The sequence below is a fragment of the Chiloscyllium plagiosum genome, chromosome 26 (assembly GCF_004010195.1).
Source record: "Chiloscyllium plagiosum isolate BGI_BamShark_2017 chromosome 26, ASM401019v2, whole genome shotgun sequence".
In the NCBI taxonomy this organism is placed as follows: Eukaryota; Metazoa; Chordata; class Chondrichthyes; order Orectolobiformes; family Hemiscylliidae; genus Chiloscyllium; species Chiloscyllium plagiosum.
This window is the reverse complement of record NC_057735.1, coordinates 19,348,934-19,366,066: the sequence shown is the minus strand read 5'-3', so window position 1 is coordinate 19,366,066 and position 17,133 is coordinate 19,348,934. Positions and strand designations below refer to the sequence as shown.

Below are 17,133 nucleotides of genomic sequence, written 5' to 3'. Positions count from 1 at the left end.
CACTGTCCCCATGACTTGTCCGGACTTGTCCTACCTGCCTATCTCCTTTTCCACCTATCCACTCCACCCTCTCCTCCCTGACCTATCACCTTCATCCCCTCCCCCACTCACCCATTGTACTCTATGCTACTTTCTCCCCACCCCCACCCTCCTCTAGCTTATCTTTCCACGCTTCAGGCTCACTGCCTTTATTCCTGATGAAGGGCTTTTGCCCGAAACGTCGATTTTGAAACTCCTTGGATGCTGCCTGAACTGCCTTGGATGCTCTTCCAGCACTATTAATCCAGAGTTTGGGACTTGTGTTGATTCTAGTTCTGGAATGAAATAGAAAACCAGCGAGGGCAAGGGATAATTGAAAAATAACTTATGGATGATAAAGAGTGAATGTGAGAAAGAAATGCATGTTTGATATAAGAGAGCCTCCACATTTTTAAAATAATCCAAAGAATGGTCAGTTAATTAGAGGCAAACAAAGTTTTCTTGTGGAGACAGGGTGTGACTGAGGTGCTAAATCAATGAAGTTAATGTCACAGTAGGAAAGAGGAAAAGAGAGTATATTGGATAGAATAAGCACTGTGAGCAGTGGGCAGTCACCTGGTCTAATGGAGATATACCCTGGGTTACTCAGAGAAGACTGAGCAGGAATCATTGTGTCTCTATTGCAGTCTTTCATTCTGAATAATTGCAAATATTACAGCAATGGAAGAGAGAAGTAAATCTGGTAAATACATGTCAATCAGTCTAACATTAGTGAAAGAAAACTACCAGAGACCCCAGAGGGGATATTTAATTCTCACTTGGAAAAGCAATAACTGGCAACCAGCATGAATTTCTTAAAGCCAAATTATATCTGTGAAAATTGATTGGATTCTGTCTTGGAAGTTGAAGAGAGGACTACAAAGGTGGTTCAGAAGATGGGTATAAATGTGCTCTTTCAAAAGACAATAAAATCAGAGCAGATCTCTTCAGAAAATAGAAACACATTGCATTACAGGGACTATAATACCATTGGTACATAATTTATAATATTAAGAGTTAGGAAACAGAGGTGAATAAATGTCTTTTTAATTTGAGAGAGGAATGCAGTGGGATCTATCAGGGTTGCTAATATGTTAGTGGCTTTTTCTTTATGCATAAAAAGCTGTACTGGCTGTGGGAATTCAAGTTTGAAGCATGTGGGTGATTCAGAACTTGAAAGTGTTGCAAGTAGTGAGCTGGACAGTCATAGCTCAAGGGGACATCAGTGGACTAGTGAAATGGGCAGACATGTGGCAGATGCAGTTGCAGTGAGTATGTATGAAGTGATTAGCTTTGAGAGGAACAAAAGAAGAGGCAGTATAATCTGAACGGTGTTGCTTTGAAGAGTTAGCATGCAAGAACAAAAAGACCTCCTGAGTACATATTCACAAATCTTTAAAGGTGGCAGAGCGAGTTGACAACTTACCTAAAAATGTGTATGAATACTGGCGTTTTAAAATAAGGAAATTGAATACAAAATCAATGAAATTGTGCTAAACCTTTATAGACCTAAGCCTTGGTCATTGTGTGTTTTGGAGGTCAAACTACATAGGAAGGACAACACAGGTTGGTACAGGGTACACTGGGGAAGTACCAGATGAACTGGGGATGAGGGACGTCAGTTACTTGGAAGATAGAAGAAGCTCGGACTTCCCTCCAAGTAGACAAGACTGGGGATATGTAACAGATATTCAGAATTGAGGGATTTTAGGAACAACTGGGGAGAGACTTTTTTCTGACAGTTGGGTCCGGAAGCATATTTAAAGCCATTCTCAGAAGACCTAGAAGCGAACAAAGATTATTTCATCAAGTAGTTTAAATCTACTGTGCATTATATGAAAGGATGATTGAATTGGATTCCATGGAAACTTTCAAAAGGCAATTTGGGATGGTTAAAAAGCTGGTGTTTGAAGCTGAATTGGACAGTTCTGGCAGAGAGGAACAATAGTCCTATCACCTGAATAAATGACTGAGTAATTCTGTCCCCTGCTGAGTAAAGTTTCCCAGCTATTGATACTTTAATGCAATGCTGTAACATGTAAGGACAGTGTGAAATAAGGACCAAGGACTTTTTAATATTCTCCTCTTTCCCTGCATTTTTGCAAGGGGTTAATTCAGTGAGCATTGGCTTGTACCCCACTTGAATGGGTATTCTCATCCAGTGGCTCTTCACTATTATCCAGCAGGTTGGAATTGCAATTAGCTGGTTCCATTCTTAATAAATTGGCCATAGCCAGACAATCACATGCATTGGCTTCTTTTCCTGCAGTGTGGGTCTTAGATGGCCCTTCTACGTGTTTCCTCATGTTATTATTTCAATCATAGTATCTATTTCTGGATTTTAAAAAATTCAACCTATTTTCTAATCAACCTGTTGAAAAGATATTATTTTTCCCCTCTAGAGCAGGTGGGACTTGAACCCAGGCCCCTCAGTCCAGGGTCTGGGACACTACCATTGTGTCACAAGAGGGCCCTCTTAGGAATTATTTCTGCATGCACATTGACAAAAAAAAGCTGTGTCTTTTCAGCCCCTCTTTGACCCTTCCTGGGTTCATGTCCTGCCTGCTCCAGAATCTAAACTGCCTGATTAGATCATTTCTCCCTCCATTGTCTTTAACATGCGAGATTGCTTGCCCAACATACAATAGTGGGTGAACGGAAGTTTTCTCCAATTTAAATACTGACAAAACCAACAGCATTATTTTCAGTCCTCTGTTCTTGCTGTCATCTATTTCTTGATTAGATTCTCTACAGTGTGGAAACAGGCCTTTCGGCCCAACAAGTCCACACTGACCCTCCGAAAAGTAACCCCCCCAGACCCGTTTCCCTCTGAATGATGCACATAATACTATGGGCAATTTAGAATGGGCAATTTAGAGTGACCAATTCGCCTTATCTGCACATCTTTGGACTGTGGGAGGAAACCGGAGCACCCAGAGGAAACCGATGCAGACACGGAGAATGCGCAAACTCCAATCACCCAAGCGTGGAATTGAACCTGGGACCCTGGTGCTGTGAGGTAGCAGTGCTAACCACTGAGCCACCGTCCCGCACACTTGTGCTGTCTATCTGTTTCTGGCCCTCAAATGTTTGAGACTGAATCAAACCATTCACAATTCTGCTACCATATTTGACTACTATCATTAAGACATAGGAGTGGAAGTAAGGCCATTCGGCCCATCGAGTCCACTCCGTCATTTTATCATGGCTGATGGGCATTTCAATTCCATTTGCACTCTCCCCGGAGTCCTTATTTCCTTGCGAGATCAAGAATGTATCAATTTCTGTCTTGAAGACATTTACCGTCCCGGCCTACACTGCGTTCCGTGGCAATGAATTCCAGATGCCCATCACTGTCTGGCTGAAGAAATGTCTTCTCATTTCCATTCTAAATTGACCCCCTCTAATTCTAAGGCTGTGCCCACGTGTCCTAGTCTCCCTGCCTAACGAATACAAATTCCCAGCTTCCACCCTTTTTAAGCCATGCATTACCTTCTGTTTTTAATAGATCTCCCCTGAACTTTCTAAACTCTAATGAATACAATCCCAAGATCCTCAGCCATTTATCGTATGTTAAGCCTACCATTAAGATGCCAATTTCCACCCTCGCATCAAGTTCTGCCCTGACTCTCCTCATCTGCTGTTGAAACTGTCTTACTTTGTTACCTCTAGGTTTGCTTATTTTAAAATGTCTTGTTGGTCTCCTATATTCTATCTTTGAAATCATCCATCTGTTTACCATCTCTCATATGGCATTTAATCCCAATGACCCCTCCATCTCACTCATGCTTACTGATCAGCTTCTGGTTAAGGCATATCTCAACAACGATGGGAATTTTAAATTTTTGCAAAGCATTCCATAGCCTTGCCCTTTTTACCGTATTCTCCTTCCAGCCCTGTAACTTTGTATTCTTCTAATTCAGATGTTTGTGTATCCCTGATTTTAATTGTTCAGTTATTGCTCACAGTGTCTTCTGCTGATAGGACATTAATCTTTTGGAATTGTCTCCCGATTCACCTCATCCATTTCCCCTCTACATTATTCTTATAAGGATCTCAAAAGCATTCTCTTTGATCAAACTTTTGGTCATTTGGTGATGTGAATTTTATGGTAAATGTTTTGTTTGCATCTTTGGAATGCTATGCTCTCAAGTGCAGTATGATGGCAAATTGTTTTTCATGTTTGTCATGTGTTATTAGCAGCTGTGCCCATTAGCCAAGCTTAATCCTATTCAGTTCAGGCAGCTATTCTAAAGTCACTTCATAAACATGGAGGGTGACTGTGTGAACTGGTAGGAATTGTCTCCTCAACATCTATCTCAAAGCCACTAGTCCTAATTTAGCATTTTACTACTTTGCTTGGCATCAGCTTCCTTGATGAGAGACTGGAAATGGAATCTACAATCTCTAGCCTTCATGACTCAGTATTATACAGAGGTAGCGCTAAGTTGCAGCAAATGCTGAGATATTTATCCTTGTCTTCCAGCAGCAGGACCTGCTTCCTCAGCAAGTTCAGCATGAGAAAACTGCAGATATGCCAACACTACAGCAAGATAAGTGCAGGGTAGGTAACCATTTTAAATTTTAGTTCCAGTTCCAAAATCAATTCCTGGCAACTTTTAAGGAGATTCAAGCTGGGTCTGAATAGAAAATAAGCAAAGTGCACCATACTTAGCATCTATATTACAATAATTCAATTTGTAAAAGCTAACAGTTGAGAAGTATACAACAGGAATCTAAACTTTAACAAATCAGGATCTTTTGTTTTTTGTAAAAATACTAACATGATTTTACTTCACTTTTGGAGCTGATTTACAATGTTATTGTATGACAGAAAGAAGCCTTTCAGCTCGCTGAGTTCGTTCTGGTTCTCCAGAGCAATCTAGATAGCACACAGGGACTGGGACTATCTGCATAACCTTTACCTTTTCAAGTGCTGAACAAATTTCCTTTTGAAGCCATTGATTATTTCCTGTTTGACTTCCCTCATAGGCGATGAGGTATGGCTTTTGGACTTCAGAATTTTAAAGAGAACAGAATTGCATGGATACAGGATTCGGTTCAAGTATAAACTTGATGTTTCTACTAAAACAACATCCTCTGACGCCCTGATTTTTTTTTAAAAAACAAACTCTCTAAAGGACACAACACTTCAATTGATTCTTCTAACTTCAATCCTTTCAAAATACAACTTCTGCTCCCACCCAGAGTACGCGGTCACCATAACTTAATGAGGGAGGGGTGGGGAGGAGCTTTGAGAAACCACAGGCGAAACCTCATGTCTTGGATTTGGTTGATACTTGTAATCCTCCAAACAAATGGTCTTTCCAGTGAGAACTGTAAGTCCATGAGCAAACAATATTCCTGACCCTCATGATTGTAGACACTTCCAGACCAGGATCATTATGATTTTTCAACATGGCTGGTCCATCCAGCATTGATTGTAGCCCTGAGTGAAACTGACCATACCTGATGATTCTTCCTGCAGTAAGTTGCTTCAGTTTTAGTCCCTTTATTTTTTTCAGAGCTTTACATCAACATTTCATAGCCATTTCAAATATTTTCCTGTTGTTCAGGAGGTCTGAGACCAAATCCTCTTTTGTGTATTTCGTGCACACTCCAGCCAAGCATGATCATTGAAACAATGCTATCCTTTTCCATGGAGAAACTAGTCCAGTCAACATGATCAGTTCACCACGGGTCTAAACATCTCTCCTGTTGTCTGGTGATGATGCAGCACTTGGCCCTCAGGTGGACAAAGATTTAATTATCCATTTCCCTACTCAATGCTAAAGGATCATAGAAGCAATAATGAGTCACTGCCTGAATTTAATCCATGTATTTTTGCTGAGGGTTTTGTTTACAGCACTATGTCCATTGGTTTTGAGATTCTTTTTAATATTTCATGAAGTCTAGTTGGAGGAATTCCAATGCAATATCATCTCGAATAGTACAGTCTAAGGATATCGCCTAAACCGACAACTGCATAACCATTGCTGAAACCCCTGCTATCAAAATCCTAGGGATTGTTGTTGACCAGAAATTGATTAGGACAAATACCTGCTTCCCAATTTCCCAAAGCTTCATCAACTATCAACAAGGCACAAGATAGGAGTGTGATGCGATACTAGGATGAGCTCAAACAGTGCTCAAAACTCTATACTATCCAAAACAAAGCAATATGCTTCATCAGCATGACATCCACAACACTAGGGATTACTTCCTTGCTGTTCAAAATTCCCTCACGGCTTGAGGGCAAACAGTGCCTTGCTTTAATTTGAAAGAGACGACCTACAAGAGTTCAGCACTCCCACCCTACTGCACTGCTGTTTCAACCATGATTTTCTTACTACATTTTTTCTTATAGAATCCCTACAGTGTGGAAACAGGCCCTTTGGCTCAACAAGTCCACACCAACCCTCTGAAGAGTATTCCCCCTCCCCATGTCCATTCCCATACTACTCTACATGTACCCTGACTAATGCACCTAACCTACACATCCCTGAACATTATGGGCAATTTAGCTTGGCCAATTTGTCTAACCTGCACATCTTTGGAGTGTGGGAGGAAACCAGAGCAGACACAGGGAGCAGACATAGGCACAGGGAGAGTGTGCAAAACTCCATACAGATAGTTGCCCAAGGCTGGAATCGAACAGAGGTCCCTGGCACTGTGAGGCAGCAGTGCTAATCACTGAGCCACTGTGCTGCCCACTTAATTCCAGAATTTTGAACAGGATGAGGGTGAGTCTGGAAGTGGGGAGGCATGAAAATTCATACTACCTGCTGGCCTGCACCATTCTTCTTGTAGGCAGTTTTCCTGGAGATGGGATCACAGTTGTCCTGGTTACTTGCCCAGGAGCAAGTTGTGGGTATTTGAAAGCCTATTAAATGTTTGTTGATGAATTCTGAGTGAAACTTTCTGGTTGTAGAGGCTTTGAGGTACATGATTTCCCGCTTTCCTGACCCTAACTATGACCATGATTATAATGTGTGGAAGGGGTCCCCCTCCCTAATGTTCATTGGATTGCTGATCAAATTTTAAAATTAAATAGAGGACAATTCAAAATTGAAGTGTTTTCTCTTTTGTCTTTTTCTCTCTATCTGTCTCACCTGATCAACAAATTGCAAGATGTTGATTGGACAGTAAACTCCTTCTCCAGCTACCAGTTGACTCAATCAGAGCACACATTGCCAGATGACTGTTAGTCACAATATGGAACCTCCATTGGTTTTGACCCAAGAAACAAAATGTCTGTAGTGTGGGACTTGAACATACAGCTTTCTGACTTGGGATTTTCTCTAATTCTATAATACGTTTTGAGTAATGAATCTATCAAATCAACAAACATAAATTGTTTTTTAAATAAACTCTACCAATACACTGCACTTTTAATAAAATGTAAGAATGTTACATATGACAATATAGTACATTAATTTTGCGTACTTGAATGAATTGAATTAGCTTTAGTGTCACATAAGCAATGAATACAGCGAAAAGTTTATATGTTGCCACTTACAGCATCATCTTTGGTACACAGGTACCTAGGTACAGCATCTTTAATCACAAGGCCTTAGAAAATAGAGAAATAAAATGTCCAGCATTGAAGTGAAGTATAACAAGGTATTGAATATTGCCTTTTGAGTGAGAGGCATGGATCTTTAGCCCTCATCAGGATCCGGAAAAGGACAAACAAGCAGGAAATTTCACATTCAACTCCATGCTAGTTCTGTGTCTCAGTCTGCACCTTGACATTTTCCCAATTGTGGGATTAAGGAGAGGGTGGCATCTGCAGGGCTATTAAAATGTCCAGATCAATCCTATTATGGCCATTTAACAGGTAAACTGGGAATTTACCTCTGCCTTCAGGCTCTGTCAGGTGTTGGGTATATAACTTGACTGAAGACATCAACCTTTCAGTGGACCAGATGGCCTTTGACAGCACTTCCGCTGTCCTTAATTGGCTGCCCTGGAGAAAATCACACTGAGTGTTTCCCACCTCATGAAGGCCTCTTATCCCCATTTGAGTTTGATGGTAGAGTTCAAAGGTCCACAGGGCACATCCTGTCCAGGGTATCTGTTCACACCAAAATGTCAGTCAATGAATGAGAAGTAGTTGTGTTTTGCAGCTAGTCGATTCACTCAACATGCTGTGTAAATGCCAGGATGATCATTCATTTCATTTTGGTGGAGAAGTAGGGGATGGTTACATACAAAGTCAATCATGGTTACAGAGGAATTTCTTAATCCTCTCCATTCTGCAACTAATATATGTAGCCCCTGTTGAATGGGATCTCCATTGCAGATGAGATACTTTATTTTTCATGCTTTCTGGAGAAAGGAAGTATGAAAGTATGTCAGCACAGACCTAGGTTCGAGATGTCGTTGGCTGAACTATTGCAGTTGTTTGTTTGCCTGATGTTTCCAGTTTGAGATTAGCACATAACATTAGGATTATGTGGGGGTGAATAAGTACTGTGGAGCTCACGAAGTGCCCTGTTGTGGTTAGGGGACATGTTCTGTGGTGTACCAGTGCTGCTTTATCAGTTAATTCTGAAATTACTGGAAGATTTCCCACTGAGACTTGTGCATTTGTCTTTTATTCAACCTTGTCAAGGACATGTTATTTCATGTGTTCACTCTTGGACGTTTTGCAATGGAAGTAATTGTGCAGGAACACGAAGTAGCTTTATAGCAGCTTGACATATATATCAGCAGCCAAGCAACCAATTTTGTTTCGTGAGACCTTTTTATTCACCCAGTTGTACAATTTTAATGTAAATCTCTTTGAAATGATTCATTAATCCACATGTATAACTTGTTATTTTGATAATTATCGCAGACATTTTTGTGTTATTCACGTTACCGCTAATCATGATGCCAAAATTGGTTACCTCTTCTCCTGTCCACAAACTGCCATTTTGTGACATCTAAAAATAATACCTTGTGATTTCAGCTGGTAGTTCACTTTTTGATACCCATATCTTGTAATTAGATTTATTGTGTAGCCCTTCCTGATCTGCAGTACCCACTTCTGCCTTATTGTGTAGGCTAACATTCAGTGCCCACCCCTAGCTGCCATAGCAGCAACGAGTCAATCACGTTGTTTTTGGCCAGCTCAGATAAAGACGGTGACGTTCCTTCTCAGCTATTTATGACAGTTGAAATGGTGACATGGTCATTATTTATTTCAGATTCCATTGAGTTAAATTTTACCATCTACCATGGTGGGATTCAAACCCATGTCTCCTGAACATTAGCTGGTGGTTCTGGATAGCTAATCCAATAACCATTAACACTCATGTTGTGACTATTTGGAGGTTTAGGAATTAAAAATTTCCACTTGTATAATGCTTTTCATAACCACTGAGCATTTCAAAGCACTTTGCAGTCATTTAACTACTTTATCGTTATTGTTTAGTGTAGGAAATGTAGCAGCTAATTTACATAAAATAATTTCCCACAAAGAACGATAAGATATTGGTACTGGTAATTTGTTTATGTGATTGTTTTCTGAGGAATGAGTATTGACTAAGACAACAGGATGATCTCCCCTGTTCTTCAAGTCATTGGATCTTTTACGTTCATCCCAAGCAGGCAGTGGGTACTGCAGATCAGGAAGGGCTACACAATAAAACTAATTGCAAGATATGGGTATCAAAAAGTGAACATCTCTTATTGTGCTGCTACGCTTTTGCAGAAGAACTTTCAATTATAAATGTGATATTTGCAAATTAATTTGAATTTTCTAAATTTACTCTGGATGCAATTAGTGACTGGAATTGTCCTCCTATCAGAGCAATGTGTCTTTAATAGTCACAACAGTTCATTTATATTTTCATTAGTGGTAATTTTGAAAGTTGTCAGTTGGTGGTCTGTCTAATCTTTGTTGCAACATCACCTACATTGTCAGATTTGGTCTAACTGAAATTGAGATTCTGTGTAAATAAGACTACAATTCCCAGTGTGCCTATGGGGCCCAGAATGATCATATATATGATAGAAGGTTGCCTGACGTTGGGTTGCTATGGCAACAAATCATTAAAACAATTCTCCTCCCTAAATATTTAACATTACTGTAAAAATCTGTTAACATTTGCATTTAAATTTAAATGTTTTCTTAAGGTACCCATATGTCAATGACAGCATTTTACAAAATAAGAAATTGTGCTAAGCATGCTGGGATTTTCCCTCTGATTACAGACATAAACTAGAAGCTTGAAAACGCACTGCAGATTTAAGCTCTATATAGTAGGAGCTTTAAATTGCTTCGGAAGCAGAAGTGATTGGAAGATTTGTTCTTTTGTTAGCTGAGACTTTCTTCTCAGTTTTCAGAGTCTTATTAACAGGGTTAATAAGTCATATTTTCCTTATGTGTATTTGTACAATGATCTAAATGTGTGGATTTGAGAGCTTTATATGAAATATCTTGAATATATTTCACTATTGCATTTATAGTTGACGAGCTGAGGTTCAGTGTGGACAGTACATGCCAACAAAATTTAACTCTTCAGTGGCATTCACTAAATAAAAGATGATTATGCATTAACTTTTGTATTCTGAGATTGAGGAAATAAAAATTATATCTTGCCTGTATATATTTATTCATCCCTTTCAAATATTTTGTAGGTTTCAGTGAGATTACCTTTCACTCTTTGAAACTCTAGAGAATATAGGCACAGTTTGCCCAATCTCTCTTCATGGACAATTCCTCTGTCTTGGGAACAAATTTGATAACTCTTCTTTGCATTCCCTGTAGGGCAATAAGATCTTTCGTAAAGTAAGGAGATCAAAACTACACACAACACTCCAGGTGTGGTTGAACCAACCTTCTACAGCATTGATACTAAACTTCATAACTCCTCACGAAAGCAATTAGATTGCTCCTTTTATTAATAAACACTAACGTTTGGTTTCAAAATTTTCAGTTTACCTGGTACCTCTTCAACACGGACATGCTGTATCTCTGCATGTCCATCCCCCATCAGATGATCTGAGGGCTCTCCATTTCTTCCTTGAGAGAAGGCCTGAACCGTCCCCATTCACCACTACCACCCTCCCCTGGCTGAGCTTGACCTTACTTTGACCAACTTATCCTTTAACTCTTCCCACTTCAACCACATAAAAGTTGTGGTCATGGATACCTGTATGGGCCCCAGCTATGTCTGGCTGTTTGTTGGATACGTGAAACATTCCTTGTTCCAGTCCTACTCTGGTCCTTCCCCAGGGCTTTCTGAGTTACATGGATGACGTCATATTACTTCCCTCTCTTGTCTAGTATTGGAAAAATGTATCAATTTGTCATTCAATTTCCATTCTGCTATCGCTTTCACCTGGCTTATCTCTGACTCCTCTCTTCCCTTCCTCAACATTTTCTGTTTTTTTAGGAATAGGCTGGCCCCTTTTATATCCATTAAAAACTAACTGACTTCCTCTGTTACCTTGACTCTCAACCTGCCTCCAGTAAGAACTTCATCACATTTTCCCAGTTTCTTGCATTTGTTCTGATGATTGAGGGAGTCCTCTGAAAGATCTAGTCGTTCTTCTTCTTCAACCGAGGACCCCCTGCCGCTGTAGTTGACAAGGCTCTCTAATCCATATCTCGCACTTCTGTCTTTCCCTTTCTGTTTCTCCATCTGTTTCTACTTTGCTTTTTTTAAAAATATATATAGAAATGAGTAAAAACTGTTAACAGTAACTTGTGGAGAGAAAGTGAAGTAGCAGATTTCAGGTCAATAAATAACCTTTGCTAAATTATGAATAATTGGAGTGTAAACGTTTTAAAAATTCTGTCGGAGGAGGAGGAGTAGAATGAAATGTTACATTAGCACTAGCAAAGTGTAAAGGGAAATCTTTGCTTGACACTTGCTTTACACAGATGCAGGTTGCCCTCTGCTCAGTTCATGTCTTCCAGCATTCTTCCTCATTCTTGTAGATAAGAGCATTCCATTTTGTATGCCTTAGGAGTTGGGAATGGAAAAGGAGATGTTGTCTGGAAAATCCAAGAAGAATGGAATAGCAGAGTTATTTTTTTTTTGTTGAAAGGTGAGAAACTAGAAAAGATTGAGAAGAACTTACAATTGGATCATATCTTGCATGTACAACAATAGAGGGTAAAAAATACCAATGATATGTTCATATTTAATAGAGAATGGTATAACAGTAAGAAAGTCTTGCAATATGGCAAAACTTTGGTACCTTTAATACTGTGTGCAATATTAATCTCCCTACCAAAGGGAGGAATTTTTTTATGTTCATTTGTGAGATTTTGTGTCGCTGGCTAGGCCAACATTTATTGCCTGTCCCTAGTTGCACTTGAGCAGATAGTGGAGAGCTGCCTTCTTGAACTGCTGTAGTGCCCCTGCTGTGAGTTGACTCACTATGCCATTAGGGAGAGAATTCCAGGATTTTGACCCAGCAACAGTGAAGGAATGTTGATTTATTTTCGATATCAGGATGGTAAGTGGCTTGGAGGCGAACTTGCAGGTGGTGGTGTTCCCATGTATCTGATGCCCTTTACCTTCTAGATGGAAGTGGTTATGGGTTTGGAAGGTGCTGTCTGAGGATCTTTGGTGAATGTCTGCAGTGCATCTTGTAGATAGCAGCAGTTTATACTGAGCATTGGTGGTGGATGCTTGTGGATGTGGTGCCAATCACGTAGGCTGCTTTGTCCCAGATGGTGTCAAACGTCGAGTGTTGTTGGAGCTGCACCTGTCCAGGCAGGTGGGGAGTATTCCATCACACTCCTGACTTGTGCCTTGTAGATGGTGGAGTCAGCTGGTGAATTACTTGCTGCAGTACTCCTAGCTTCTGAACGGCTGTTGTAGCCACTGTACTTGAGGTGAGTCCAGTTGAGTTTCTGGTCAATGGTAACTCCCAGGATGTTGTGGGGAATTTAGTAATGGTAACACCAGTGAATGTCAAAGAGTGGTGGTTTGATTGTCTGTCTCTTATTGGTGATGGTCATTGTGTGGCGCAAATGGACTGCTTCAGTATATGAAGAGTCGTGACTGGTGCTGAATATTGTGCAGATATCAGCTAACATCCCCACTGCTGACCCTTATGGAGGAATGATCATTGATTAACTAGCTGAAGATGGTTCAGCCTCGGATGCTACCCTGAAAAGCTCCTGCAGACATATCTTGGAGCTGAGATGACTGACCTCCAACAACCACGCCCATCTTCTTCTGTGTCAGGTAGACTGACTTCAACCACTAGAGAGTTTTCCCCCTGATACCCACTGATTTCAGTTTTTGTTAAAAAGGATATAGCAATTGATTCCTGAAATGAGGGCAGTCATGCAATAGGCATGTGATCCAACATTTATTGTTCCTCCTTGTTGGCTTGGAGGAGGTGGTGGTGATCTTCCTCCTTGACTACAGTCCATTTGCTATAGATGTCCCTCTTGGCATCGTGTAGCAAAGTTCCAGGACTTTGAACCAGCAATACTGAAGGAATAGTGGTATATTTTCACATTGTGATGGTGACTGGCTTGGAGGGTGCTTGCAGGTGGTGGTGTTCTCGTGTATCTGCTGCTGTTGCCTTCTGAGATGGAATTGGACCTGTGTTTGGAAGATGCTGCCTAACCAGCTTCGGTGAATTTCTGCAATGCACCTTGTAGATACTGCTGCCAATGAGCATCAGTGGTGGAGGGATTGGATGATTGTGAATGTGGTGCCAATTAAGTGGACTGCTTTGTCCTGGATAGTGTCAAGCTTCTTGAGCATTGTTGGAGCTGCATTCATCCAGGCATGTGGGGAGTACAGGGGTGTATTCTGTCGTACTCCTGACTTGTGCCTTGTAGACGGTGGACAGGCTTTGAGGAGTGAAGAGGTGAGTTACTTGCCACAATATTCCTAGGTTCTGACCTGCCCTTAGAGCGTGTGTTTGTGTGTCGAGTCCAGTGCTTTTCTGCCCATTGGTAAACTCCAGGATGCTGATAATGAAGAATTTGGTGATGGTAATGCTGTTGAATGTCAAGAGGCAATGGTTAGTTTGTCTTTTATTGGAGAAAACTGTTGCCTGACATTTGTGATAAAATGTTTCTTGCTGCTTTTCAGCCTAACTGTGAATATTGTCCAGGAGTTATTCCATTTGAATGTAATATCTGAGGAGACGCATTTTGTGCTGCACCTTATGCAGTCATTGGTGAACATCTGCCCTTCTGACCTTTTTATGAAGGAAAGATCATTGATGAAACAGCTAAAGATGGTTGGGTGTGGGACAGTACCTGGAGGAACTACTGCAGAGATCTCCCTTCGAGATGACTGACCCCCGCTCCCAAAAAAAACAATCACGACCATCTTCCTATGTGTTAGGTATGGCTCTCCAATCAGCAGACAGTTTTCCCTGATTCCTTTTGACTCCAATTTTGTCAAGACCTCTTGATGCCACACACAGTCACATGTGGCCTTGAAGTTAAGAGCTGTCACTCTTACCTCACCGTGAACGTTCAGCTCTTTAATTCATACAGGAACCAATGCTGTAATGAGGTCAAGAGTTGAGTTGCCTTTTGCAGAACATGAACGGGGCATCATTGGACTATTTTCCAGTGTTTGGTAGATGCCAGTTTTGCAGCTGTTTTGGAACAGCTTGGCTACAGGTCTGGCAAATTCTAGAGCACAAGTCTTCAGTACTCCGACAGGAATGTTGTCAGTTTGCATAGCCTTAGAGTATCCAGTGTGTCCAACTATTTCTTGACATCATGTGGAGTGAATGGGACTGTCCCCTGCCCCACAACACACCTGCTGCTACCAAACTCACCCCGTCCCTTCCAGAACCTATAGACACCTTCCCAGTGCTTATAAGCAACACAATAAGTACTTCATTTGCACATCCTCCAAGTCCAGCTCTGCCAATGCTCCCATTTACTTCTGAGCTAGAATCCAAACCAGGCAGAACCATGACTTGCCAACACATGTAGTCCTCCCAGTATATTTGTAACAGGAATTTGTTTTATTGTCATCAGAATTTGTAATTTCCACATGCCGATAATCCTGCAGCTTGTCCCCCATCATTATTTAAAACACAGTCTTGTGTCAGTGTTTAACAATTTTTAGTGTGCAGTCCTCACTGGAAAACATTATTTCCTCTGAATTACTGGGAGTAAACTCATGGGAAATCTGCAGATATGAAATGTTTCAACCAGTGTCCTTTTATTTGAATACGTTTTTGTTGAAGCTCAGTGCTTAAAATGTTTCACCCTTGTGTTCCTCCTAAGGTTGCCAAGCATTTAGTGAATACAGATACCAACCTGCTTTCTAATGTTCTTTTGACACTTAAATCCCTTTTGTGCTGTGCTGTAGGTGGTGGAAGTAAATGACAGTGCAATGTTTATCTGGATTCACATTTTAGATGTTGTTTTCTACAATCATAGGTTTATTTTGGACCCTGTTTGTAGACTGTATAATTGATATCAATTTCGGAATTCTGTTTGAAGATTTCAATCTCAACAACTAAGAAGTTTGCAAACATTAAATTTGTTTTGTATTGAATTATTATAATTTAAGTAAAATCTAATTTGAAGAGAAGTATTTTTTAAGAAAACAGAAATGGCTTGTTTTTTTTTTCTCCATTTTCATTGAGACTGTGATTGGAAGCGTGAAAGTGCTTTAAAAACATGTTGCTGCTCGAATGCATGTTAATTCCCTAGCTCCATCCCACTACAAGTCATTTTTGCTGAGGTGAGATGGTGACGACTGCAGGGCTAATCGCCTGTACTTGGTTGTGCCAATCCAGTTTGCTAATATGGTCACTTAAGAACAATTAAAGGGGATCAACTGAGGATATCCAAGTGCAGAAAGGAAAATCTGTAGTATTTAGACATGAAAATGTTGGTTGTACTGGACATCCATGGTGAGGTATACAAGATGACTTTACCATTTTACTGGTTTTCCTTGCAAATGTCTGCAGGTGGCCAATTTACTACTTGGTTGCAGCAGATGGGGGACAGTGTTGAATGCAGACCTGGAGGCCGCCATGGTCTGTCTGCAATTTTTAATAATTCAGAGGTTGGAGGGAGCGAGCAACTGCATCTCCAAAGGATCTCTGTCCTTCTCTACACAGACACAATTATAATTCCTGAGTTTATTGCTGCTTTAAAACTGCGGTTTTGTTACAAAGCCAAATCTTCAGGGATGCAATGTGAAAATTGCAGCTTAAATGCATAGTCATGACTGAACCTGACTCCGGATTGAAATGGAGGGGGATTTTAAAGAAATAATCTTTCCCTAATAAGCACAACATTTGATCAGATTTTTAACTCCAGCCTAGCAGAAGGTGAAGCTGAGAGTGTGTGTTTCTCCTTCCCTCCTTATGTATAGATGCAGAAATGCTGATCACAGGAGCTTGTCAGATGAAGGAAAAAAAGCCTGCAGTTCTCAAAGCAACAAAAATGCTGCATCTAATGAAATTTGCAAAAGTGCTCGCTGTCCTTGAACATGTAAATTTCAAAATATAGGGAGTCTCTTAAAATTTCAAAAATGACCATGAACGAAGAAAGATTCTGTTGCTTCCATAAACATGAAACATAAAACATTTTTACATTCAGCAACCCATATTATGAACGTATGGATTAAGAGCAGGCCCTTGAATATAAGCCATTTGTTCTCTTTTGTTAGCTCTATCAATCAGTAAGAGCATGACTAATCAGACTGTGACTTCAAGTTTACTTCCCTTTCTGTCCTAGGTAGTCTTCTTAATAAGACACTGACTCTATAAAATTTGTCTAGTCATACTGCATGGAAACCGACTCTTTCAAAGTTTGTGAGAAGATTTGTAGCTCGGGTGCTCGTTGCTGTGGTTCTGTTCGCCGAGCTGGAAGTTTTTGTTGCAAACGTTTCGTCCCCTGTCTAGGTGACATCCTCAGTGCTTGGGAGCCTCCTGTGAAGCGCTTCTGTGGTGTTTCCTCCGGCATTTATAGTGGCCTGTCCCTGCCGCTTCCGGTTGTCAGTTTCAGCTGTCCGCTGTAGTGGCCGGTATATTGGGTCCAGGTCGATGTGTTTGTTGATGGAGTTTGTGGATGAGCAAAACTAATGTAGTGTACAAAATCCCATGCAAGGACTGCAAAAAACACTATATAGGACAAACAGGAAGACACCTAACGATCCGCATCCA

General features: G+C 40.6%; 1 protein-coding gene across 12 annotated transcripts in view; it reads left to right on the top strand.

Annotated features, from left to right (window-relative positions):
• The window catches only part of LOC122563182, a 99,213-nt gene that overhangs the window by 3,967 nt on the left and 78,113 nt on the right, over nt 1-17,133 (top strand). For 5 of the 12 annotated variants that reach the window (XR_006315512.1, XR_006315514.1, XR_006315513.1 and 2 more), the window contains exon 2: nt 4,505-4,582. The exons of 1 other annotated variant lie outside the window; for it this stretch is intronic. Coding sequence is in view for 1 of the 11 variants with exons in the window: in XM_043716705.1 (XP_043572640.1) it covers nt 4,505-4,582; nt 5,011-5,018 (86 nt within the window). In the remaining 10 variants the exon portion in view is untranslated. Of the gene's footprint in view, nt 1-4,504; nt 4,583-5,010; nt 6,565-7,149; nt 7,432-17,133 lie in introns of those variants that run through there. 6 more of the 12 variants (XR_006315522.1, XR_006315515.1, XR_006315520.1 and 3 more) reach the window with 5 other exon arrangements.